We start from the raw sequence: 27,066 nt of genomic DNA on the forward strand, positions 1-27,066 counted from the left end.
CAAGTAGATGTATCCTGGCAAGACCCCCAGAACCAAAGAATCTACTGTTTTCCTCACTGGCTCGCAGCTTTGAGCTGAAGGCATGTCTTAAAACAGTGCAACTCACTTCAAATGCTTTTGGCTTTTCATTTATTATTGCTTGTCACGCGATGTTCTTTGAAAGCTTGCTCATATATTATCTGTTCCATTTTTTTCCATTTTCCCTTTTTTTGCATGCCGTTCCTCCTGTTTCTTCCCTTCCTCCAATCCTCTGTTCCCGTCTGTAGACACCACGGCGACGACAGAACCAGCAGTCCACGGTTGGTACCACATTACTGTTTATCTACTTTCTCAGCACTGCTGAGCGGCAAGGCAAGCCTGGGAAAAAGAGAAATGTAGTCTTCAAGGGAAACTGTGTTCCGAGTAGACTGACCTCATAAATATACTCTAATTTGTGAGGCTTGAAAGGATTTCGAGTCTTGTCATTTCTGTTGTGAGTTCAGTGTTCAGTGGTTGCAATCTGAGATCAGGCCTCCCTGTCGGCTGGCTGGGCTGCAGTTTTAGCTGCACGTAGCCCTTAATTCTATAATGCCGCCAGACATTGAAATATAAGGGACTCCAAAAAAACCTAATACTTGCCTAAAAATCATAGCATCTGAATTAAAGGCCCAGTTGCTTTCTTCGTTCATAGGCTAGAATCTTAGGTACATTTTGAAGAGGAGTCATTTATGTCACTTAGTAGTCGAGACTGAAGGACAGGTCAGGGCGGAAGGTTCCTGTTTAAATTCATGACGTAGGGATGAGGAAGAACATTGTTGTTCTTTAATTATCATCTTTACCTCCACGGCCTCTTGCAGGTTCACGCTTAATCTCCATGTGTGCATAAAAGTTTATGCTACCCTTTGGCAGGAAACATCTCCAAACAAGAATGATACCATATGTACGTTTCAACAGCATTAACTGGGACTTAAAAAAAATCATTTCTGTGTGGGTACCTTGTAGGCAGAATACTAAAAAACAAAAAACTCCTCACGATGTTAGCCAAAATCTGATAAAAACCGAGTAAATGAAGCTCAGCAGGGGGCATCAGGAAATCCTTTTCCGAATTTCTCCACTGACTTCCTAGGTTGGAATAGGTCCATTCACTTTTCTATATGTCTCCAGTCAGAAAATGAGAATCAAGTTTCATCCGTATATTACTTTATTACTTAGCTCACATCTCACCCTGGCGATATTGTGCTTTGGAGAAAGATACGTTAGTTAAAAATGGGCCGAATTTTAATAACTGAATTCAAGGGAATTATTTGGTAAAGGGCCTTTTTCCATCGCTTTGCACATTGTGCAGGATTGAAATCTATCAGTTAAATGACAAGAGGAGATCAGCCAACCCTATGGTGTTCATTCATCTTCTGGAGAAACAGTTCTTCCTGGCACGACTGACCTTCTTAAACAGACCTGCATTTGAGGACTTAACCAGTTAGAAATCTCTGAGCAAAACCTGTGCTGTGTGAGCTGTCCTTGAAGGTCAGGCCTTTATGCTTGGCTGACCACCCCCCATATTTGGACCTTCTGATGAGAAATTCTGAGAAAGCAAAACAGACTTGGGTATGGGGCAGTATCCCTCCCCACCCTAACCCACCTCCCCATGCCCTCCCTGTCACTGGCACAAAGGGAAAAGTTCATAAAATTAGTTAAAGGGCCAGATACACCGACAATCATGAGAAATCAATTAGGTAAAAAACTTCCACTTTCCAAGGTAATGCCCCATGGTGTTTTCTACATCTCAGACACTGCACTCCATTAAGCTCAGTTATTTGTAAGTTTCATCATTAATTGGGCACTTTCTGACTTTTATCGATTATTCTCAGAGCTTTAAGGCTATTTTAATGTAGTTCAAGAGACTTTTGTTCTATTCTTTTCAAGATGCTTTAAGTTCTGAGCTTTCTATAATTAACTCCAGGGTCAAATGTAATCATAAGATTCCTGAATTCTGTGAGATCTTTGAAGAGATACTGATCATTTATCTCAAGACTCCAGACTTCTGTTTTCTAGGTCCCTTCAGTAACATTTGTGTAGTTACATGACTCTAATAGTTGTAGGTCTTGGAGTTGGGTGGGGTATTCAAGGTAAAAAATATGTCCCCTGAGCTGAAAAATGAGAAATTAATTTAGGGGCCAGTCCTGATCTTAGGATACTGGTATTTCAACATGTATTTCTCTATGGAGAAAGAAAGTGAAGGTGATCTCTTTTTGTGGTATAATAAAGAGACACTTGGAATAGGACTCTAGCATTCATGTGACAGGAAACAGAGATGCCTGTGTACTGTGAGAAACAACCACTGTCTTACTAGTTCAGGAATAGTGTTCAAGCCAGCAATGTCTCAGTAGGATGTTATTGACCAGCAGTGAATGAGAAGTATACCTACAGCCAAGAAACTTGGGGAGAAAAAAAAGGAAGTAAGAACAGTATAATATATATATTTGTGTGTGTGTGTGTGTGTGTGTATATATATATATATATATATATATATATATATATATATATATATAATATATGATCATCATATATAATATATGATTCCTTAGCAGGTAGAGAGAAGTGATAACCCAGGTTGATTCCTATAAAATGCATTTATAAATACATGCTCCAACTTGTCTAAAACCCTCACAGCATTCTCCCAAAAGGATCTGACCCCTCTTTTCAACAGCATACTCTCCAGCCCACAGCAAAAGGCTTTAATGAAAGCCAAAGTAATACCTAGAATTTTACTTGACAGGGGCAGAAAGTCTTCCAGGTCAGTTGTCAGGATAGAAAAGGCAATAGAATATGATTGGAGTTACAAAGCAGGGGACCACATTTCCAAGGAGATGAGGATATAGAACTGATTTTATTCAAATGACTTATGGGTAAAACCCAGCTTCTTCCGTATAACAACCATGTGACTTAGATTCATTTGAGAATAATCTTGAGATGCTCATGTTGGAGATCTGGGCCTAGAAAAATGTTGTGGTTTGATAACTTGGCAACTTAAATGACAAGACGTACTGGGTCAGCCAGTTGTGACCATTGTACTGGTCTTAGAAGTTTTCATACTGGATTTCCTTCCATACTTCTCTTTTCTTTTCTAAAAAGGAAAAAAAATAATTTTACAAAATGTTTTCCCTTTGAAGACTCATTAAAATATTTTATTCAAGCTTGTGTTGCTAGAGTATGTATGAAGTATATCAGTTGTTTATGTATGTCGACCTTTTGTTCTTACCAATATCTGATTAGAATAAGCATGTATTGGAAGGTTAGAAGTGCATGGGCATGATTCAAAAGCAAATGGATTTTCTCCAAAAAGAAATCAAACAACAGTCAGCCACAGTGTGTCTTTAAGGATATAATTGATAGTACAGTGAAGATAAATGTGAGTGTAAGAATGGGATTCCTAGACTAGGGTGACGGAAGGGATCTTTGAAGAAAGATCTTGAGCATTTGTGTTTTTGGAGCTCATCCTTAAGGCCTGGACAGGGAAGAATCCTGTGTTATGTGTGCATGTTGAGCAATGCAAAAAAACACTCTGCCAAATCCTGGTACCACATGGTCTGAAATTTGTGGCAGAAATGCATGAGTGACGTTAAGCACGGATGGTGTACTCGTTCCTATGATGATAGATGTGTGGGTGCGTGTGATGGTTTTTCTTTGTTTGTTCCAATGTGGGGCGCTTCTCTGTAAGTGTCTTGTGCCTTGTTCTTTTTCTGCCCCGTGTGTCCCCTCTCCCTTCCCCCACCCACCTCCCTCGTGTGAGGTTTTGGGTGACAGCATGCCCATGGTCTGGAATAGTGCTTGTGCTTTTGCTGCACTGCAGTCAGCTGGCTTCCTCTGGGTTTGGGGTTCTCTCTCTCTCTCTGTCTTTCTCTTTCTTTCTCTCTCTCTCTGTCTTTCTCTTTCTCTGTCTCTCCCCCCCTCCGCCCCACCGCTATTTCATTCTTTTCAAGTCTACCTGTCCTTTTGCTTTCTACCTCTTGGTACAGTAGAAGCTGATGATCTCATGAATTTATAATCCCAAATGAGTTATTAACTAGTTTTTAATTTAGTATGCAATTGTAGTGAGACTCAAACTGGGAACCCCTGTGACATAATTTTTCACTTTCAGTTTTGGTTTCAAAATGTTTGGCGTGTGCTAGATACATGCTTATCCCCTAGACCTCTGCCCTTAGGCAACTACCCCATGGATCTCCCTTTCCCTGACTTACTTCATAAGTCGTGCAAGCCGTGATGGAATTCTAAAAGCACATGAAATTTCTTCTCTTTCTATTCAATTGTGGGGAAATTCTGAAGCCCATTTTAAAGAAAAATAGCCAGCAGTGCGCATTATTACAACCTCTATGTCCACCATCTGTGTATGCACCCCTCTGCACATCTCTCTGTATGAGTACACAACAGTGGCATTCGAAGGCTGTCATTCAGTCAAGGGACTCTGCAGACATTGTATGTTCTACTCAAGAACAAAGCTAAAGAGGTTTATGTACGAATGGCTGCAGGACCTGAAGATTGTGTTTCAGCCTTGATATGCAGTTTGGAAACAATGTGCTACTGTTTAACGGCGTGAACCAAATTTCTGCTAATGGGACGAAGGGAAAAACTCTCCACAAAAGCTGACAAAGCAGGAAGAACAGGATGACTGACTGAGCATTTAGATTAAAACTGCCGGGGCGTCTGAACTCTTATGGCTGGTGATGGAAGTAACAGATTCCATAATATGGCCAAGTGATCAGACATATGCTGCTTAGGTAAGAGAGAGACCATCGCCTACTTTTTCATAATGGGAATGATACTAGGGCCAGTGGGAAGTTTTTGTTTCCTAGAGGTTTTATTTGATCATTCTATCTTGAAATTTTCAGGAAAAAAAAAAAAAATGGAAACCCTGATGAATTGAGCCCCAAACATTTAGATTTTACTTGACCTTGACCTTGAATTTAACTAACTCTAGGATTTCTTGCTGTTTCTAATTTTTGAGGTTTTCCTTAACCTGGTTTAAAATTGCTACGCCATACATACCATTTTTAGAAGCCAGCGATTTCTGCTGGAAAGGAGAAGTAACAATACCAACAGCAGAAGCACTGTCTGAGGAGGCTTAGGGCACGTGCAGCACGTGATTGACAGCAACACGAAGGAGCAAAAATCACGTCTGCGGAAGAGACGATTCTCGTGCGTGTATTAAATTATCATGTTTGCACCTTAGGATTTTATTAATTGCTCAAAAGAAGATCCCATATGGACGAAAAGTAAACTTTCATTTGTTTAACAAAGTTTAAAGAAATGTGTTGAATACATTTTAATTGAAGTGACCAGGAAGGGCTTGAGTGGATGATATGAAAAGTTCAAGAGAAAAATCCCAGAAGTAATTTCCCACTTATTGTTAAATGGTGGAGTTTCCTTTTGAAGACTATTCTCTGCCTCACAAAATGCATCTTTGTCTTTTTCTTTGAGAAAAATGAGACCTGTATAATTTTTATCACGAAAGAAAGCTACCTAAGCCAAAGCAATTTTTAGGAGGTAAATTTTGCTTGTCCTCACTTGTACACTCAGTGCTTCAGCAAACTCTTCCTAATTATATTTATTTTGAAATTATCCAACTATGGCGGAGCACTATAGATTCATAAAATACAATAGTAGTGCAAAAACAAATTTAATGTCACTAACCTAGATGGCTTCCCACTTTCAGACATAATCTGAGCTGTAGATTCCAGATGATTTGGTATATTTTTATGCCATTAAAAATGACAGTTTCATCTTTAATGAGGTGTGTATAAACTGTCTGTCGCTTTTTAATGGGAAACTTTGCATATCAATGATATTTCATAAACATATTTGTCTTTATTTTTTAAAATTAGCTTTCTAATGCCCTCCCCAGGGAAACAAGCCTTCAGCAGTAAAGATACCTACTTGAAACATCCTCGTTTAATATGGTTCAGTGGCTGCCAAGCATGTATGTAGAATGCTTTGATATTCATTGGGCCACCTAGAAGTGAGGGATTAGCCTCCTGAGAACTGCAAATTCATAATTAACTATAGAGGAGAACCTTATGTTGCCCATTTATAACAATTATTCAAACAATTGTATTCATCAGTCTTTATACAATGAATAAAGCCAATTAGAAATAGGAACACTTTCAACCAATCAGATTTCAGAACCAGTGGATAACATCCCTACTCAGTTGCCTCTATAATTTATTGCATTACTCATTGCTTTCCCATAGTTGCCTAAATCCATAGTTTGGGAACATCCGTGGACTTCAAATCATCCCATTTTTAATTGGCACGTGCCATTGAATATTGGCAAGGGTCATGATGGAAATTCTTCAAGAGCTGGTATGACGCTTCCTTTCACAGCACCAACCTAGCTATCAATATTCATTTGGCTTCTTTATAAAACAACTTACAAAATCCAAGCTTTTACTGTCCATTTCTACATTAAGTGTTTCTGTTGATTTGGGAGCTTTTGAATAGTGCGGTCAGTTTGACATTGCTTGTTTCCAGAGCATTTGTTTTAGTTGGTAGTTCACTTAGCATTACTCCCAAATCATTAATTGAGCAAATACTTACTGAGCTTATATTTCGCGCTTGGCTATAAGAGAAGGGAAAGATGAACAAAGAAACAAGACATGCCCCTCATTCCTGTTTAATAGGTCCGCAAGTATCTTCAAAAGTGACAAATCTCATCAGAGAAGGATTAGCCAATTTTTGTGCAAATGAGAAGACCTGGAGGTCTGCACAAACCAGACACGACTTTGTGGTGTTTTTGACTTCATTAAAGGAGCAGCCTGCAAATACAGGAAGAGGAAAGGGAAGCCGTCTCCTAACTGCGCCCCCCATGGTTTATCTGCTTTCCCCTTCACCTCTTTTCCTTCCAGGCAGAGCTAGCCGAGAGCCATCCCAGCTGGGCAGCATTGGTGCTAACTTGGATACAGGCGTTTCAAGCTCCACTTGATTATCTCCTGACCTAACTGCTTTTTCAGCTTTGAGGGTTTCATTTTTTCAGGAATACCACTGATTTTTGAAATTCTCTTTTTGAAAAAAAAAATCATTTTGCAAATCAGATTTTCTGATGAAGGCAAACTGCAGTTAGCAGATGCCATACCATTTTGAAATAGATGATCCAAGATCATCATCAATTGATAATGAACTGTGTTTGTCATTCTTGCCCAAGGATTTCAATTTACAGTAAAATGTGAACTAAAACTTACATACATCAGTATGTAACCTCTAAATATATTTGTATTTAAGAGATCTATCAGAACATCAATAGCTAACAATCAGGCTTTATTGTTTTCTTTCTGCATGCTGTTATGAACGAGTGATTTGAAACATTCACCTTCACGTTTCATGTGCTTTGAAAGTGGAGACTGAGGAATCTTTCTGCCTCAATTGTGTATCTATAACAAAATGAAATGATTGGAGAAACATACTTATGGATTAATACATTCAAGCTATCCATAAAAGAGAGCGAGAGATGGCAAGAGATTTGGCTCATGTTTTTTTTTTAAGAAATTCATCCTCAGTTCTTAAGTGTTTTGTTTATGTGCCTTGAGGAATGAAAAGAAAAACGATTTGTTTTTACTTGTAAGGCGTTACTCAGTTGCCCAATTCCGCAGAAGAGCTGGCCAGTGAGGACCTCTCAGGTAAGGGCTAGTCATTAGGTAAAAGGCTCTGCAGTGTCCAACCTGTGGACCCTCCATCCACTTCCACAATACGGCCATTTGGATCGCTGAGCAGTCAATTCGCAATTGTGGATTTTAAGACTAAAGAAAAAAAAAACAGATTTTTATGAACACTTTCTTCCTCCCCCCACCTCTCTTCCCTGTGTATTTTCAGATTGTATATTGCGTGTATATTTCAGATTGGGGGCTGACCTGCTGTAATGACCTCCAGGTCAATAATGACCTCCAGGTCGAATCATCTTTGGGATTACACCAAAGCCACTCTGTTCAGTGGCTGAAAATAATTTTTATGTTCTAGGCATATAATGGTTCATGAGAAATTTGTTGCATTTCAAAGCTGTTTAAGGATGTTGGATTATGAGACAAGATCTTTATTTTTTAAAAAAACAAACCCTCATATTGACCATCTCCTTCTGTGGAATAGACTAGAAAAGCCAGGTCATAGTTAATCTTAGAAGGAGGGGGAGGGGAGGGGAAGGAAGGAAGGGGGGGGGCAATTGTTTTGTCACACACCATGATGCAAACTAATTATCCACCTCAGACCTTTTTCACAGCACACTGAGCTCTTGCAAAAGTAGGTTTCATGCTTGATTCCAGGATTTAGGTGTTACTAATCCAAAATAAGAAGCATATCCTAAAAAGGAGGGGAAGGAGATTTAAAATGGTCAGAGCTAAACAATTATATGAGCTCCCATGATGTTGTGGGACTTCACTGCCAACCAGCTGCAGCTTTTGAAACATTTTGATCAGTTGCTTCTTAATAAGTCAATAAGGAAGGGCCCTTCCTCATCAGGAGAAACCAAGGCAGAGGACTGTAGGTGCTGACTCCAGCCTTTTGGAAACAAGGGTTCCATGTTGCCCTTCTTGAAGAGATTTCACTGCAGCTCCCTTGAATAGCTGGTTGCTGAGGTGCAGCTTTAACTACAGGTCTTACTTACCCAGTGAGAGAATAAGATGGTACCACTGTCTTTCACAAGCAATAGATTTATTGCCTCCTCTGTGCTTCTTTCAAACCTCAGGGACGCCTTTATTTTTCTGCTATGTAGCATGTCCCAGTTTGAACTTGGCTGATGGATTTTCCCACAGAGTGGAAGCTCCAGGAGGCCATATTGGTTTTGTTCACTGCTGTACACCTGTCGTATCATAAGCACGCAGTTGATACTTGTTGGGACGAATAAATGAATCCCAAATCCCAGGGAGTTTAGATAGATAAATAAATAGACGATTAGAAACATAGCCGGCCATCAAAGGAGTGTTTTATTTTTGCCTCTTGTTTGTGGTATATTTAGAGAAGTTGCAAACACGTCAGCCTGGTAGTCTTTGGAAATAAGAGCAAGTGAGTCCTTCTCCCTGCTTAGAATATCATGCTGACTGTAAGAAGACTGACTCCTCAGTTCGGATCCTGACCCTAAATAAAACAGCCCTCTGACACAGTGGCAATTGTATCTTCTCAAGGATCCTAAGAAGGGACCAAGTTCTCCTTGGCCCTGATCGCTCTCAGCATATCAGCCAGACAAGGATCACTCGGATACGCAGAAGTCATTTTTCTCCTCTTTAGGAAAAGGGGACTAAATCAGCCCTTATCCCTTCCCCGAACATCATCAATTAAGGAACAGTCCAGGTCTCTCGGCTCTGCACCAAGTCAGAGGCAGCCTTGCTGCAGCTCTATCAATCACCCCTGAGTCGGGAGTGATAAACCAACAACTGTTTGTGTTCATAATAATTTGGTTAAATTAATAATTACGTTGTCCCCCTCCCCTCCCCCGTCCAGGAACGCTGCAGTTGTGTATTGCGAGGGAGCCATAAGTCAGGTAGAACCCTGATGATCTATCAGGCTGGGGCTGGGCTGCCTTCGCATCCGGTTTGATGAACTAATCAAAAACTGATTAGCACCTTTGTTCAAAGGGGATGCTGATTAATCAATTACTATTGATTGTGAGCATGGCTTCACTCGGCAGCAAAGAGACATCTGAAGGGAAAAAAAAAAAACACCCGATAAAAATTGAGCAGCTGTCATAGTGTTTAAATTTATTAAAACAAAATACATTATTTTTTATGAAGCTGTCTTGAAATGGGTCACTGAAGGAGAGCATATTGATTGAGAAAGGATGAACTTCTTAAATTTCTGTAGCCCAGAGACTGAATTCAATTATAATACAAGACAAACAGGTTAACACCCGTCTTAAACAGTCCATCAATAAATTAGAGGAGGTGTGGTACATGTAATGCTAAACTGTGGTAATGAATAATATTACCATCCATTCCCTGCTCCATCTGGGTAGAAATTTCATTCTTTCCTTATTGTGGATAAATGTTATATCCTGCGTTTCCTTCACAATAATGATGGTCTGTCTTCGGCTGGCCCCTTGTCCCCCTTCCTCCCCGATACACCACTGCCGCCTCAGCTAATGACGGTTTCCTAAGCACCATATGGTGCCCCAGCCTCACCCAGCAAAGCAAGCTGCCCAGCTGATCCTCCTCTTCAATCTGCATTAAAAAATTACGCTTGTGTGTAGTTCAGTGATTTAATTATTGGAGGACCTGGGGAGCTTCTCCAGTTCTACTTTGAACCCTTTCATGGACTTTTTGGGTGTTAACTTTACTGATGACGGATCCACAAGAGTTTTGCGTTGCTTTATCAATTACATCTGCTATTTCCCGGTGACAGCTGGTGGTTATGGCCACCCATGTGGAATAGAAGAGCTTCAAGCCTATTTATCCTTCTATTTTAGTTTAAAACTTTTTAAAAAATGCCTCCAACTGCCTCCCTCCCTTCAGCAATGGAAGGAAGGTCCTTCGGGGACTGTTTAGTGGAGTGCAGTGGTAAATATGCCGCGTGCCAGGGAATGGCCCTCCGGCACAATCAGAGCAATCCATCAGGCTTCTGCTTTTGAAGCAAAGGCACCAACAAGAAATTTCAGAGCCCTCATGCTTCCCAGAGAGAGACACGTTTTCAACTCTGGCCCTACATACAAGAAAGTGATCCGGAAAAATCAACGTCTCCCTCACAGTGCATAGAAAAGTACGGATGGAAGGCAGATTCTAAGTGGCTTTGATAATCCATGCCAGGTGTTAAGGAAGAATCTAGGTGAGCCAGCTATAGTTCCTTAAATGGATTACAGAGGAAACATGGGCTCAAAATATGGTCTAGATTTAGTTAATGGAAGCACTTAAAGGCCTTCAGATCCAGATTATCAGTTCTGGGGTGGGATATAAGACCATCTGGCTGTCGTTGAGTGTCCGCAAAGTCTGGCTGAACTTGCTTGAAATGTGTGTAAGAAACTGTCAATAGACATAGCATCTGGGGGGACTCTTTCCTTACTGGCTCCCACATAAAGTATGGCCCAGACTTGGCAAACAGGCAATTGCATTTTTTTGTTAGGCTAGTAATAATAATGATGATGATAAAGAAAAACATCAAAAACCAGCTGGACTATGTAGACAAATTCAAGATCTGGCCCCTAAATCGCAGGTGAGGTCTTACTTAGCTTGTATTTGTATAGTACTTGAGCGCTCAGGAAGCTTGTGCACACATATGATCTCATTTGATCCGCATTCATTCAACAATTGTTTGAGCTCCTCCTATGTGCTAGGCTGTGGCCTGGGCACCAGGGATACAGCAGTGAACAAGACCAACCAGAGGCTGGAGCTGCCCCGAATTTCACGTGCCAGGATCCTGCCCTCATACAGTTACATTCTAGTCAGGGAGACAAGCTCAAAACACAAGATAATGTCAGCCTAATGCTGTGGGAAAAGATAAACCTGGGTAAAGTGAAAGTGGATGACTGGGGCTGGGAAGAGGTGGAGGGTAGCTTAGAAATGCTCACCAGGGGAGGCCATTGGGACAGGAAGACCAAGAGATGAGCATGAGAGCATGAGCCAGCCATGGGAGGACTGTCCTGAAAATCCTGGGAGATTGTTAAGGAAGGGGTTGTTCACAAGTGAGGGAACTGGGGCTCCAGAGGGTAAATAATTTACTCAAGAGACAGAATTTAAACATATGGGTCTTCCTGGCTCTTCAGGAAACAGAGACTTAGGTTTAAAGTGGCTATCCTTCCCCTGTGAAATCCACACTTCCTTTGCTCTGGTATCTTCTTGGGAATTCTTTCCCTCTTGGACCCTTTTCGATTCAGACTGTGCATCCAAGGAATGAAGCAGGGAAAGCTGGGCTCTCCAGAGCCCATCAGGTATAGAGCCACGTGCTGACGACCGGGAAAGATCTCTTCCAGCGTTGAATCATGCTCTTTCCCATTCAAAGGGGACCTTAAACTCTGCTCAGATGTTTTCAGTGCCACCGTCCCATTGATCTCCTAAATTATGGGATGGACTTCCCACTGAGACGGTCCTAAATGCCATGGGAAAGTGTTGAGTTGCAGAAGGTTAAAACATGTAGATCCCCTTATTTTAAAATTCCTTTTAGTACAAGGCAGTAGACTGACAAATCATACTGGGTCCGTGCCAGCTTGGCCATGACTTTACCACCACGATGTAAGTTTGAATTTCATGGTATTGCTGATCTTCCCATAATCCAACATGCTACTGTTTCCCCCATGGGGAGGAAGGAGACCATCAAATAGGAAATTTTCCTCCAAATTAAAGAGTTGGCAGGCTACAACACAAAATATGAATTCCAGTTCTACAGGTTGGACACTGCTTTGGGGTGACTTCACCATATTCATTAATCCATCCTCACACCCCCAAATGCCTGAGGTCCACTGAAGCATCTTTCTCCAGAGAGAGATTCTAGTGGGAAATGTACGTTTAGAAATACTTTTACAACCCTGTTCTCTTTATCAGATGTATACTCCTTTAAGGAAAACTCCAGTCTCATCCTCAGTGCCTTCCTGTTGCTTAAAATGGAAAAGGCAATCACACTTCTAAGTCCTTATTGTTAGATGAATAGAGAGGACTCAGGAGCGTGCCTTGTGGTCTCTTTGGTGATGCTTAATGTCTTTGGGAGGATTTGCATCCTGTTGCCTCAAGTCATTTCCACTGTTGGTTACATTAACAAAATCAAGTTACTTGAGAAGGGAGAAAAATCAACATTAAAAAAAAAAAAAATCTTGTTCTCATGTTTAGCTGACAAGAAGAATTTAATATCCTGGTACTTAAATGGTACACCTGAGTAATAACTTGGATTGGGTGGCCTTCAGCCGCCAGGCCCACAGCCTTGACCACCACCCAGGACCACCAGTCACACTGTGTGCCATTCTACATAAATGAAAAGAAGGGGTTTGGTGACTTCAACTCAGCTAGTGTCTGTGGGGCATCTTACCCTCTGAGAACAATGTTGAGTGTGCAGTACGACCCTTACCCCAAAGAGCTGATAAGTATTTGCCTGGAATCAGGGATTAGAACTGGAATAAAGCCCTCTGTAGGCTTTGTTACAGCAGATTTCAATTTGGCAAACACTTACTGAGTGCCTATGATATGCCAAGCCCTGGCCCAGAGAGGCCGCTTCATATTCAGCGACACACTGGCCTCTCAAAACACCCCTGTGAATTGTATGATGGTGCCCCATGGCCCAGAGTAGCTGATTGACCTGCCTGAAGTCTCACAGAAAAGCAGTGAAGCCCAGCTTCTAGGCCAGATCTGTGGGCAAATCCAGCGCACTTTCCAGCGGGCCATACAGGAGGTGAAGTCCTAACTCTTCCTGCATCTCCTGTTTGGGCCTGTTCCTGGAGGATAACATAGGCAGTAACCGCCTAAGAGCCCCAGGTCCTGATCAACGTACAGCCAGAGCCCGTGTGCGGTACTTCTGATTTCTGTGAATGTCTGCGGAGCTCTGGGTGGCAGGATGATGATGATGATGGTGACTGCAGTTTTCCTTTAAGTAGCTTAACATAGTTCCTTTGAAACGACAGCGTAGCCGCAGTTACGTTGCTAGAATGAGATGCAGCCGAGGGGTAGTCCTAGATGCCTGGGGTGCTGTATGAGAACCTTCATGATTTTTCTTGCCTTACATTTATTCCTTCCCTTCCACTTTCTCAGAAGACAGAAAAGAAATGTTATGCTGCACGGAGGCTAGTGTGCTCCAATATATATTAACATCTTAATGGGAAAGCTGTGCATGTACTGTATACATTTACTACTCTCTGACAAGAGGGAATTAAATGTCAGAAGGATTTGTAGCATCTATAATTGAATTGCTGCTGAGAAAAGCAAATCTTAAAGAAGAATAACATATTAGGATTAGCAAATAATGTGGCATTTTGTCAGCACATGCCATTCAGTTTGTTCCCCTTCAGTAATAAAGTTGTGCTTTTTAAAATGCACACTTATTTTTGTTGCCATGGCGGGAGCTGCGATAGGTGATGAGGATGAAAAGCTGCGGTTTTCAGATGGTGCCAGGTTTGGGGCTTGGTTTTGTTTAGTCTTTGAGGTCAGATTTTGGGTTTGTCTCAGATGTGGAGAATCCACTGTCAGGCTTTTTCTTTCTTTCTAGTAAGAAGTAACAAATGACATCACAGTCATTAAGGTTCCTATGCGATAGACTAACCCCTACAGCCCTAGGAAGCAGGGGGCAGCAATTCCGCCGTCAGCACCGCTTCTCGAAGTTTCTAATTAAACTGACTTGTCTAGCCAGACCTCAGCCCAGGAAAAAGACTAGAACTAAAGCAACTGACAGAACTGCTGTGAAAAGTCAACAGTTTCACTTTTTTCCCAGCTATTCATCGATAGAGAAATTACGGAAGGTTGACCATATGAATTGTCCAATAAATAGAGGTAGGAAGACCCATCTCCTTAGAACCTCCCCTACGTTTTAGGGATTAATTTTAAAGATGAGACCTCAGGTAGTTTATAACCTTTGTTTAAAAATAGCATGTGCATTTAAGGGGAGTGTCTAGCTCTCCCCAAGTTTTTAAGCGTGCTTTCTAGCCCAGGCCAAGGGTGGGTTGAAAGGTGAAGGAAAGCCAAGGCAGGCTGGTCCTCCCGCCCTCTGCCGTGTGCTTGAACCGTATTACTGTATCACACTTCCGCTCGTCCAAGGTGGCAATCTTAGTGTCCGCCGTCTCTGTGGCCTGGGCTGAAGGTAGGCCGGCTGCGGCTGCAGCGGGCAGTCTGCTCAGCGGCCCCTCTGCCAACGTCGCTGTCTGCCAGGAGCTTGTCTAGGACATCCTGGCCATTCCCTGGCTATCCACGGATCTCTGCCTCGGGCAACAGAGCCTCCCAGGCTTGTCACAGATCCACGATTAAGGCATTCACATGGCAGTTTATGTCAGGCATCCCGTGCCCATAGCAACCGGGATCTGTTAGGCAGCGTGACTGCCCGAGTCCCTGCACTCAGTCATTTGAGGAGCAGGAACGAGTAGAGAAAAGGAAGCCCCTGCAGGGAGGGGAAGGAGGCTGAAGTTCCACTAGCAGTCACTCTTCTTGTCAGGCCCTAAGGAACGAGCGTCTTTAGAACTCCCCCTTGCATATTGCCCACGAGGAAAGGATCAAGCCAGCTCACCTGGCCCAAAGTAAAGAAAACTGAGCAGATTGGGACATCACTCTTGGGAGAGTCTTTGAATTTTTTTGTCCTGGCGGTTTCTGAGATGCTAATGGGAACCCCATGTGGGTGAAGCTGTGACCCAGGCAGTGGTAGCCAACTTAGCATTCTGCAAGCAGCTCGTAAACCCTCACCTGGAGCCAAGTTGTTCCAGCTTTTTGCCCAAAGAAGAGCTAACTCACGAATGCTGAACAGTTCATGACTGAGCTGTCCTTAAAGAGTCTCGTGCTACACGTAGAGCCGTAGACGGGGCTGCAGCACGGGACAGTGCAGGCAGGAAGGATTGTGCCCCAACTCTTGAGTTGACACTTCCCAGCATCTACGAAGTGCCCCTGAAAATGAGGCTCATGGAAGGACAACGCCTCCGTTACTTGAAGTCCCGTGTGAAGTGATCCGGGATGGCATTCCACACTCCAGTGGGAATGTGTCACCCAAACTTGCTTGGTTCTTCAAGGCTGGAATAATCTTTGTGCCATAAATGTACACCAGGTCAAAACGTGGCTTTCCTCTTTGCGATGATGGGGAAAAGCTAAGTCCCAGCAGGATGAACACGGTTACAGCCGTTACTGAGAGGGGCAATTGTGTCCCTTAGAGACAGGAAAATACTCCCTCTAAACCAAAGAGCTGTCCACTTGCCTGAGGACCGGGCATGTTGCTAGTGTTTATTTTTCAGTGTAGAAGCTGAGGACAGCTGTAGAATCTGTAGGTTTCCTTCTCTGCCTGATTGAGAAAAGCAGCCCGAAATCTGGAGAGGATGTCCCCCGGCAAGTTCACGGGACCTGAGGGAAAGGGTCTGCACCCCAAGAGGAGCAGGATCTGTGGGTGACGGTGAAAGTCATAGACTTTCCCAGGGTTTTCAATTCGAGGTAGTCGCTCACGGAACTGGCCAGAGCTTTTGCTCTGTGAGCAGAACAGGAAAGGCCACACAGCCGATGGACTTTGTCAGAGCCGCGCTCCTGTTGGTGGCTGATACTACCCTGGGTTCCAGTTTGCATCCTACTGCTTTAGCCCGGTGCCTCTCTGTGTAGAGTCTTGTGTTCCTGCTTCGTGCAGTGAATGAGGCACCAGTCCACAGCATCTAGGGGTAGGTAACCAGCCTTCAACTGTGCCCCTCACCACCTTGGACCAATCAATGGCACTGTAAAAACTCCCCACCCAACCCACACGTGAACACATAAAAAGGAGTGAGACGAGTCTGGAAACAGCGCCACTCTTCGTAGCGGACGCCAGGCCATGCCAGGCAATGGAGGATGGCCAGGACTGCATCAGTGCCCGCTGCAGTAAACCCCGGGGCGAGCCAGGGGTGGGAAGAGGCGGGGCAGAGCTGCAACCCACACTGTGCCCTGTGAATTCAGCATCACTTACCTTCTGGGTCCGTCTGCAGTAACTGAAGGCAGGAAAGATGTCTCGGGGATTAACTGGTGGTAGTAAACTTTCTGATCAAAGTGAGTATCAGAAGATAGCTGGAGAGATTACCCCTATAAATAAGTATCTGTAAAATATGTATGTCCTTGAGGGTAGGGAAGATAATTAGAACCCAGGTATTTAATGTGGGCACAGGGCAGGGAGAAAAGAGCCGCACTGAGCCTCTTCAGCTCTGAGCTCATGGGGAGCAAAGGTCAAAAGAATGATTTTGGCTGGAAAAACTAATCCCACGGATACGTACCCTGTGAGGTTGGTTGGTTGGTTCTTCTTTATCACAGAGCTTCCCCCTCCTTCCTCATCTCTCCTCCCTCTCTCCCTCCCTCCCCCCTGTTCTCTCTCTGGCTCTCTTTTCCTAGGCTTCTAGAATGTTCCTGTGCCTAGGCATGGAGAAGTCAGCCCTGTAACAGAGGACAGGGGAGTGCTTCCCCCGGTGGGTTAAGGCTGTGCTGGGGCAGCTTCCCTCCCCTCCGTCTTCCCGGGACGGGACCTCTCTTCACCTCTCGCCTCTTGTACCTAACTTTCCCCGCTGCTCAGTAGCTGGCATCACTTTGCTTTTCTCACCCAATTCTTAAGACACAGGGAGTTAATAGAAAGAGCCTTATCTCTCAACAGGTCTGAAGCTCATGGCCATTGGAGATGAGTTAATTCTCATTCCCACAAGATCCCCTATTTTGACAGCTCCCTAAGGAAAGCACAACTTTCTGGTTTTTCCAGGACTTTGGTCTCCCCGTGAGCAATTTTGAACGTGTACAGTTGGGATGAGAGTCTCCAGCGTGTAAAGCACCATCCTCCAGCAGATACCCCGTGTCCAGGGGCACCCTCCAGGGCACGCTCCCCTTCAACAAGCTCTGTTGTCTTAAAAGAAAAAAAAAAAAAAACGTTTCCGTAGCTGAGTTCTGCCTCGTTGAAATGACTTGCAAGACACAGAGGCTGTTGCTTCTGCAGTAGGCGGCACGTTGGGCTGCAAAGGGAGATTCCACTCTGCCACATTTCAAGTCGGGCTTATTAGACATGTGGCTGGAGGGGCCCACACATCACGGAGTGGGCTAATTAGCTGCAGTGCACTCCGCCTCCAACCCATCTCCATTCTCCTATTAAACTCCCTTCACCCTGTTGTCCTGGACGACCCGCTGCTGCCTCTGATTTGGCACTTCTGTTTGGGTTTGGATTTGGGATTTTTTTTTTTTTTTTTGGTCGTCCTTTCAAAGGTAACTTAATGAAATACTTTAAATACTTCATTTTTTAATTTAAACTCTTAATTAAAGCACTTTTCATGGAACCCTCAGTCACGAGTTATTTCCCCACATCCTTCAGTACTTAATCTCAGAGCAGAATTGGAAATATCGATAGAAAGTGTAAATCATGCCCTCCTGCTGAGAGCGTTGTATCAGGTTTCGGCTCAGAAGAGCACCATTACCTTTAGCTGTCACGGATCTGTACCCTTGATCGATAAACTTCAAATATTATTAGAGGTGGAGGCTTCAGAGATTTGCTCTGTTCTTTGGAGAGAGACAGAGATAAATCTTTCTTAAAAATTGACTCGAATTTGCACTCTCCGTCTTCCTGGTGAAATGCATTTCTCTTAGGCGTCCAGCAACTGCTATGGGGACAGATTTATAGGCCATGTGCTTCTTGTACTGAAAGATTTAAATGGTAAATCCTTCACATATGACTTCACAAATCATGTAAAGTTAAAAGTTTTTTACCGTTTCTGTTGCTGCTGTGCTTAAATTGTAAGGTGCAGCTAGTAAATCATTTTAATGGAGGTGTCGTACTTGACTCAATAAAAAAAAAAAAAGACAATGGTTTGGCTTCCACTCCAAAATGTTAATGTATTAATCAACGGGAGAATAATTGTTTTTTACTACATTATAAATCTCGGGTGCCATTAGGATTTCAGCAAGGGGTGATGTAGACACATTCCTAAATTAAAATTGTTTACACTGCCATACATCCATTCTGCATGGCCATAGCTCATTCGGGGTTCACTTTGGATTTGTTCCCCAGCCAAACATGTCGTTCCTCAGTCGAAAGAAGACATCCCGAGGGAGTGATGCTTATAAAGGAAAATTAATTGCATCGTGAAGTGTTAAATAAATAAAAGAAAAACCATCTGTGGCAATGGACAATTATTCCTTGCTGTCTTTTTTGAAATAGGTTTTTAGGTTTTTAGACTGAGGCTTACTCCCTCATACATCCCAAATGTAGCAGGTACGTCACTTGTCTCTAGTCCCCTGATCCTTGTTTTATCTCTAGGCAGCTGGGGCTTTTGAGCTCCTTACTTTTCCCATGCAAATGCCTGGCAGGGAATAAGTCCCTGGGCGTCTCTAGAAAGATGCTCGAGCCACCCCTCCACAGCTCCCGTTACGGCCTGAAGGTGCCATTCTGAGCGCCCTTAACTAGTTAGGTCGGCCTCCTGAGTAGGATCTGCAGCTGGATACAGAGAGAGGGAATGCCAAGACCAGGTCAGGACTGGACAGACTCTATTTCTTCTCTCCCTGCTCCCTAAGCTTGTTTACATGCGTTAGCATCCGATGCCGCTTAGAATGAAATGCCTTGAGGGGAGAACAGATCAGTGCAGCACTGAACAGGTCCCCTCGGTGGAACTTGATCCATCTTGACTGTTCTCTCTGACTCTTCCATTAAGAAAGAAGGTGACCTCTGACCCTGGAGGCAGTGTCGCCAGGGCTTCTGGTGTCTCGTAATACCCTCTACATCCCTATTCCTCTTCTGATTTCAACAGATTCTCGAGCAGGTGAAGAAGGCGCGATCAGGGCAGTGGATCACGCCGTGATTGGCGGCGTCGTGGCCGTGGTGGTGTTTGCCATGCTGTGTTTGCTCATCATCCTGGGGCGCTATTTTGCCAGACATAAAGGTAAGCCAGGCGCTTGGGCAGCCAGGAGGCCTTGTATCACCATGGCGCCTGCCTTTGGGGGACTTAGCAAGGTTGTCCTTGATAGGCAGTTTGGTTTCTGTGGCCACACAGCCTCCTTGATTCCTGAAACTGGGAGAGAAAAAAATAGAAATCTTAGCAGCGGCTGATTAGGACTCTGAGAGCTGATGAGTAGCACTCCTTGATTTGGATTTTTCTCTAAATGAAAAGCTTTATAGGTGTGTTATTCTACAGTTCATTATTGGGGATAGAGTAAAAATTATAAGGGGCTGGTGTGTGAGGTGTGGCGTAAACCCCAAAATGATAAACAGGGAAAAAGCAGCTGCATAACCTTCTGCTTTGCGGGATGCAGGTAGACTAGCCCTGCTCCCCGACCCCCAACTCTGGGTAAGCTGGTCACAGCGGCTAGAATACTTTCTTGGTTTGATGTGCCTTAAAAGCCACATAAATATGTATTTTTAAAATTATGAGTGCAATTGATTTAAATTGCCATTAATCATCACACTTATCAACTGTGCCGTCTGGATGGGCAATCATCTTTGGGAAGGCTCCTCCTCTCTGCCCCATGCTGCTCTGAGCCTCTTCTCCCCTCTCCATAATTTATCCTTCCTTTTGTTTGTCGGCCCTTGTCTTTCTCGGGTATTTTTCTCATGTGCTGTGCAGTGGGCTCCCAAGCCTTTCCTATAGTATAAACTCCAGGCACCGGCAGTCTGCTTGATTGTAGAACTCGGGTTTGGGGAGGGTCCCCTGAGCACAGCAACAGAGGTCCAAGGTGTTTGGCAATCACCTTTAGAATCCGAAGTGCCCATCTCGAGTGTAAAACGGTTTGGGGCCCTCAGTACTAGGGGTCCTTCAATGAGTGCTGCCCATGCCCAGCACTCTGTATACCCTCTGCCCACGCCCAGGAGGCAGTCTCTTCGGCCAGAGAGCAGGGCCAAAGTCTGCACAGCAGCTGAGGGGACCCAGGGAAGAGGGCATACTCTATAGCGGAAAGGGACATGGGGCGACCATCTGACTGCCTGCCTTCTCAGACTTGTCACTTTGAAAACTTGAAAATACAACAAATAGATCAGCCTTTCTTACTTAAGAATCTTGGAGAATACAATACCTAATGGGAGGAGGGTGATTTGATTATGATGGGCAGTGGAAGCTCTACCTGTATTTCATACGGAGGTGCAACCCTTGTCTTTCTCCGTGTAAACCATTGGGACTTGCTGATAAAGAGTGTCACCAACTCCGTAATGTTCTGTCTATTGTCATTATAAAGTGACTATGCCAATTAGCAAATCCATGAATCTGGGTCCGGGCTAGAGTGACATCAGGAGCGAGAATCACTTGTTCCTTAAGGCAGCTCCCACGCCTTGATTCCAGCTGTTATAATATCAAATTATTTCTCGATCTGGAACCCCACTCTGTGATGGAAGGCAGAAGAAAACCAAACCTACTTGTACAAATTCAAGCACATTCTCACTTACGGACAGGCAACAGTGCTTCCTGAAGACAGGAGACGAGGGTTCAGATAAATGATTTGAGATGACAATAGAACATCAGCAGGGCCCTAATTCATTTATTGGCTAATTGCTCTTCCTTGCTTTGGTCTTTAACCATGTACGTGCACATATCTGGCCATTGGTCCTGGGCGTTTACTGTCAGCAGCTCTCCAGCTTTCTGCATTTTTAGCTCCCACTCACGTCTTCTTCTGCTGACATCCTCTGGTCATAATCACGGCTCTAATGTCTCATTTGCTGAATTATATCGCAGCGGTTCAGTTGGAGTGGTGCCTTTGGAACCCCCGGATCCCCATTTGTCTCACCCACCTCGCTCTCTTCTTCCAATTGTTTTTTCCCCTCTGCTGCCTGCACACCACTTCGGCTGATGATGGCCATAAAGCAAGTTGCCATCTCTGTACCACTTTACACAGAGGCCATCAGACAGTCACGGTGCTTTACCCCTTCATCTTTCAGGTACATACTTCACTCATGAAGCCAAAGGAGCCGATGACGCAGCAGACGCAGACACAGCTATAATCAATGCAGAAGGAGGACAGAACAACTCCGAAGAAAAGAAAGAGTACTTCATCTAGATCAGCCTTTTTGTTTCAATGAGGTGTCCAACTGGCCCTATTTAGATGATAAAGAGACAGTGATATTGGAACTTGCGAGAAATTCGTGTGTTTTTTTACGAATGGGTGGAAAGGTGTGAGACTGGGAAGGCTTGGGATTTGCTGTGTAAACAAAAAAAAAAAAAGAAAAGAAAGAAATGTTCTTTGAAAAGTACACTCTGCTGTTTGACACCTCTTTTTTTGTTTGTTTGGTTTTTCAATTTTTATTTCTTCCTACCAAGTCAAACTTGGACACTTGGATTTAGTTTGGATAGATTGCAGAAAATTCTGTGCCTTGTTTTTTGTTTGTTGGTTGTGTTCCTTTTTTTTTTTTTTTTCCTCCCTCCTTTGTGCGCATTTATTTTTCCCAAAAAACTTTGGATTTTTTTTTTTCCAAAATCTCCCATTTTGGAATTTGCCTGCTGGGATTCCTTAGAATCTTACCCGCCCCCCCTTGTTTTCTTATTGTTTTTCCTTTCCTTTGTTTATTTTTTGAAGTAACTGCTTTCTGTTCAAAATTCAGTTTCATAAAAGGAGAACCAGCACAGTTTAGATTTCATAGTTCAGAATTTAGTGTATCCATAATGCATTTCTTCTCTGTTGTCGTAAAGATTTGGGTGAACAAACAATGAGAACTCTTTGCTGCTGCCCATGTTTCAAATACTTAGAGCAGTGAAGACTAGAAAACTTAGACTGTGATTCAGAAACTGTTCTGTTTGCTGTGGAACTACATTACTGTACAGGGTTATCTGCAAGTGAGGTGTGTCACAATGAGATTGAATCTGTCTTTAATTCTGTATCTGTAGACGGCTCAGTATAGATACCCCACGCTGTCCAGAAAGGTTTGGGGCGGAAAGGCCTCCTCCTTTTTCAGTGCCCTAAACAGACCTGACAGGTGAGGTCTGTTCCTTTTATATAAGTGGACAAATTTGAGTTGCCACAGAAGGGGAAGTAGGGAGGGGGGAAAGATAGTTCTGCTCTGGTTATTTCTGTTCCAAATGATTCCATCCACCTTTCCCAATCGGCCTTACTTCTCACTAATTTGTAGGAAAAAGCAAGTCTGTGTCATGTGCGAATGACTGAATGGGACAGGGGTTTTTTTTGTTTTGTTTTTGTTTTGTTTTGTTTTTTCCTTTGTGCTTAGTTAGGAAGGCAGTAGGATGTGGCCTGCATGTACTGTATATTACAGATATTTGTCATGCTGGGATTTCCAACTCGAATCCGTGTGAAACTTTCATTCCTTCAGATTAGGCTTGACAAAGGCAGGAGGTACAAAAGAAGGGCCAGTATTGTTCTCAAACTGGTCTGCCGTCCATCTCAGTTCTCAAAAGGTCAGAGCAGAGGTGGAAAAACAGCATGTAGGGATTTTTCAGTTACTTAATCAAAACTCAAATGTGAGTGTTTTTATCTTTTTACCTTTCATACACTAGCCTTGGCCTCTTTCCTCAGCCTTAAGAACCATCTGCCAAAAAATTACTGATCCTCGCATGATGGCAGCCATAGTGCATAGCTACTAAAATAAGTTACCTTGAACATATCTTAGATGGGGAGCCTTGGGAAAAGGTAGAGGAGTCAAGTTACCATTTACATTTTTTTAAAGAAATGTGGGGATTTTCACTGAAACGTCTAGGAAATCTAGAAGTAGTCCTGAAGGACGAAAACTAAACTCTTACCATATGTTTTGGTAAGGCTCCAGACTCCAGAATACAGTCCCTATGGAAAGATGGCATCAAAAAAAAGATAGATCTATATATATATAAATATATATTATATAACATTTTCAGTGAGTAATTTTGGATTTTGCAAGATGCATTTTTACTATTGTTACATTATGTGGAAAACTTACGCTGATTTATTTAAGGGGAAAAAAAGTGTCAACTCTTTGTTGTTTGAAAGCGTGTTTATTTTTCTTGTCTTTATTTTAACCTTTGATAGAACCATTGCAATATGGGGGCCTTTTGGGAACGGACTGGTATGTAAAAGAAAATCCATATTGAGCAGCGTTTTGTTTTCCCCTCTCCTATCCCTAGGCACTTAACCAAGACAAAAAGCCACGACAAACATCCCTTTTTCAGTGAATTTTATAATGTGCAGCTCTATTCCGAGCCCTTAGCACTCATTCCGACCATAGTATAATTGTATCGAAGGGTGAGAACCATTTAGCATGTCGTTGAAAGGTTTTTTTCAGTTGTTCTTTTTAGGAAAAAAAAAAAAAAAAAACGAAAAAAAAAAACCACAAACCCTACCATTGCTCACTGAATTGGCATCTCATTTTGGGGACCTCCCATCTTTCCGTTTTGAAAAGTGTACAGTAGTGCAGTGCTCCTGATGTGACTCTATGGCTTACAATGTTGACATGTCTCAGGTTCATGTGTTTTGATTGGTGTTTTCCGTCTCAGGTAGATTGCAAAGTGTAGGCCCCATGCATTGGAAAAAGATAATAATAATAATAAAACAAAGCAAAAACAGGAAATTATGGATTTTAGTTGTATATTGGTTTATGTATTTTTTTCTTAAGTATACAGTGCACTGTTTGAAATGTATTGTTGAGTATTACTTTGTACAGGTTGATCACTTTTTTTAGAGTGAAGAAAGAACAAACTTGTTTTTTGTGTTTTTTAAAGGAATATAAAATAATGAAGGATGTATAATTGATGCCAAATAAGCTTGTTCTTTAGTCACACCGACGTCTGACTTTTCCCTTTAGGCAGTTCTGTTTTTGAGGTGTACATGGACGATGTTACGGTGTATGAAACTCCATATCCATATGTTCCATTCGCATTTTGTATTGGTTCATGTATACCATTTTTACAAAAAAAAAAGAAAAAAAAAGAAGTACTATAAAATATCTGTCTTCTTAATAAAAAAAATTAATGTTACCAAGTGATCCTTTTTTCTCATTATGGACTTCTTACGGACGTCTCGGCCTGGGAGAAGATGGGCCCCTGGTCCGGCTTCCTCCTTAGCACCTCGCGCAGGGCCAGGAGCACGGGCGGTAGATGCTAGGAGGTGCTGCCGGCTGGGCTCCTTGGGACCGCCTTCTCTCCTCTGCTCATCCTTCCTGTACTTGATCTCTCCTCCCCTCTCAGCGGACAGGTGGGCCAGGTGCCCTGGCATCGCGGACTCAGCGATCTGTGCAGGTGCGCAGGCTGCAGCGCGGGCCAGCCCGGGCCGGCCCCTCCCGTGGATGCGTCTCCCACCCTCACTCCCCTATTTCCACCCGGCACCCCACACCCACTCCCCTGTGTTGGCTGCTCCACTTGTCTCTTCCTTTGGGATTTCGTGTCTTCACAATTCATCCTTCTTCGTTTCAAGTTCTCTCTCCTTTAACAAAAAGACGTGATCTGCAGAGGACGAGCCTGGCCGCCAACGGAAGATTGTTCTCACTTACTGTTTAGGCTGCTGGGGCTTCCGGGCCGGGTGTACAGCAGGATTCAGTCTGTCACCGTCCCCCTTGCCTTGCAGGCCGAGGCGAGCAATGACTGCACTTCATGGTGACTGATCTTTCAAATGCTCAGATCACACGTGAGCCGCCCCGAATGGCCCTTTCCCACTGTCCACCCAGCTGTAGCTGAGTTCCCCTTTTCTCTCTCGGGCAGGTGGTGGGGAAGGTTCAGCAGTGGGAGAAAAGGTAAGCTCCAGAAAAACCAAAGGCTGCGTACTTCATTTCAGCCCTTCCATCCTGGCCTGGTCTCTCGCCTGTCTCTGTAAAAATCTGCTAATCGGACATGCAGTTACTGGGCGCCTGTTGTATGCTCAGCGTCGTGAGAAACACAGGGAAGTGTAAGATCATCTCTGGAGACCAACCGGGGCATCGGTCACACCCACATAAAAACGTGAAATGGTCCCCAGCTGTGGGGGGCACCCCAAAAATGGTTAAGGGGCCCAGAGAGTACCGTGGAAATTTCTTGGAGAACGGAAATCAGTGAAGCCTGGAGAGTCAAGACAGCTTCCTGGAGGAGCTGGGATTCCAGCTAGACCTTAAAGGATGGCTAGTGGAGAGCGAAGTGAGTCGGAGGTATAGACGGCAATAAGCCCAGCCAGCCCGCTGATTCGCATGGGAAGAAGAAAGCAAAATCAGGCGAGGTGTGGAGCGTGGGAGCAGTCTTCTGGCTGTTCTCAAAGTCCAGACAGGAGTCAAGACTTCAGGGGCCTCTCCCAGCCTCTGCCCCAGGGCAGGGAGCACTGGGGAGCCCTGGTTCATCATAGCTCTGTAAAAAGACCTATAGGTGATAGAGGCTAGAGATCAAGAGTACGTGATAAGAGACAGCCTGGCTTCCGACCCCCACTCCACCACTTGTTAGCTGTGAAACCTCGGGCGAGTTCCCCAACCTGCCCGGCCTTAGTCTCCTGCTCTGTAAGGGAGGGGTCACAGTGTTAGGAGAGAGGAGTGAGATTGGCAGTAAGTGCTGAGTGAATAATATGCCAGATGCAGAGTAAGCATGTTAACATGTTAATCATAATACAGGATAGAGGCAAATGGTGGTTAAAGAGACAGAGGTTACCCAAGGCTACCAAGAAGTGGTCACGACTCAAGTGAAGGGAGCCATCTGGGTTCCTTTGGACACCTCATGCCCTTGTGAAGTTTGCCTTAGCATGTTTAAGGACCCCTTTGTCCTCACCACTCACTAGGGTAGTTATTCCAGGCCACGTGGCACGTGGTATGTTTAGTGTCACCAGCCCTCTCCCTTTGTCTGTAGCATGAGGCTCCAGATTCAGCTGCGACCTGCAGAGAAGGGGGACCCAGGATGTTCAGTGAACAGAGGCAGATGTGAGGTGGCGGCTTGCTGCACTTTTGCCGCTTGAGTCCCACAGGGTATGCAAGGAGAAGTTGCCAGAAGCAGTCCACATCAGCAGGAGCTTGATAAGTTGCCCGGTCCTCCCTTTGGTGTGGGAGTGAAAATGGTCCTCATTTCCTCCAGAGAGTTTTCACGAATGTTTTGGCCTGCTTGCCTTCTCCAAATACATCAACTGGAACCCCGAGGTGCTATGCGGATGTTAATTGGCGCGATCTTTCACTGTCCTCCGTCTGCTGGCAATGTAATCCTTGTACTGCTGTGGACTTAGTCCACAGAGAAGTGTTCCTTTGATTCTGTCATCCAGAGCTTTAAAGCAACCGGGCAGTCACCATGCTACAGGTGGAAGGACCCTGCTTAAGTGAAGGCATTTTGTTTCATTATAAAATTATGCCCAAGACCCTTTTTATACTCACACCTTTTTGCCAGGATGTCGAGTACATGGCCCTTAGTCATGAAGAGCTGGCTGCCAAATTCCTTCAGAGTGAAATTTCTATCCACAGCCGCACATGTATGGTTTGGAAATATTTCCAGAATGAAGTACTTGGATGTCCTGACACACTGTGCAGGAGAAGGGGAGGGGACTCTTGGCCGTCATCCAAAAGACTCTGTGGGCAATACATTGAAGTCAGTCGTAGGCACGTAGTAGGCACTTAGCAAGTAGTAGATCACTA

General features: G+C 43.8%; 1 protein-coding gene across 7 annotated transcripts in view; it reads left to right on the forward strand.

Moving 5' to 3' along the window:
• The window catches only part of CADM1 (cell adhesion molecule 1), a 322,060-nt gene extending 298,243 nt beyond the window's left edge, over nt 1–23,817 (forward strand). For 2 of the 7 annotated variants that reach the window (XM_036860676.1, XM_036860679.1), the window contains 4 exons: nt 267–299; nt 7,593–7,646; nt 19,346–19,477; nt 21,460–23,817. In XM_036860676.1, the coding sequence (XP_036716571.1) occupies nt 267–299; nt 7,593–7,646; nt 19,346–19,477; nt 21,460–21,578 (338 nt within the window). In that variant the 3' untranslated portion in view covers nt 21,579–23,817. Of the gene's footprint in view, nt 1–266; nt 300–6,653; nt 7,450–7,592; nt 7,647–19,345; nt 19,478–21,459 lie in introns of those variants that run through there. The other 5 variants (XM_036860678.1, XM_036860681.1, XM_036860680.1 and 2 more) reach the window with 3 other exon arrangements.
• The last annotated feature ends 3,249 nt before the right edge of the window (nt 23,818–27,066 follow it).

Source organism: Balaenoptera musculus, chromosome 8 (assembly GCF_009873245.2).
Source record: "Balaenoptera musculus isolate JJ_BM4_2016_0621 chromosome 8, mBalMus1.pri.v3, whole genome shotgun sequence".
NCBI classification, from domain to species: Eukaryota; Metazoa; Chordata; class Mammalia; order Artiodactyla; family Balaenopteridae; genus Balaenoptera; species Balaenoptera musculus.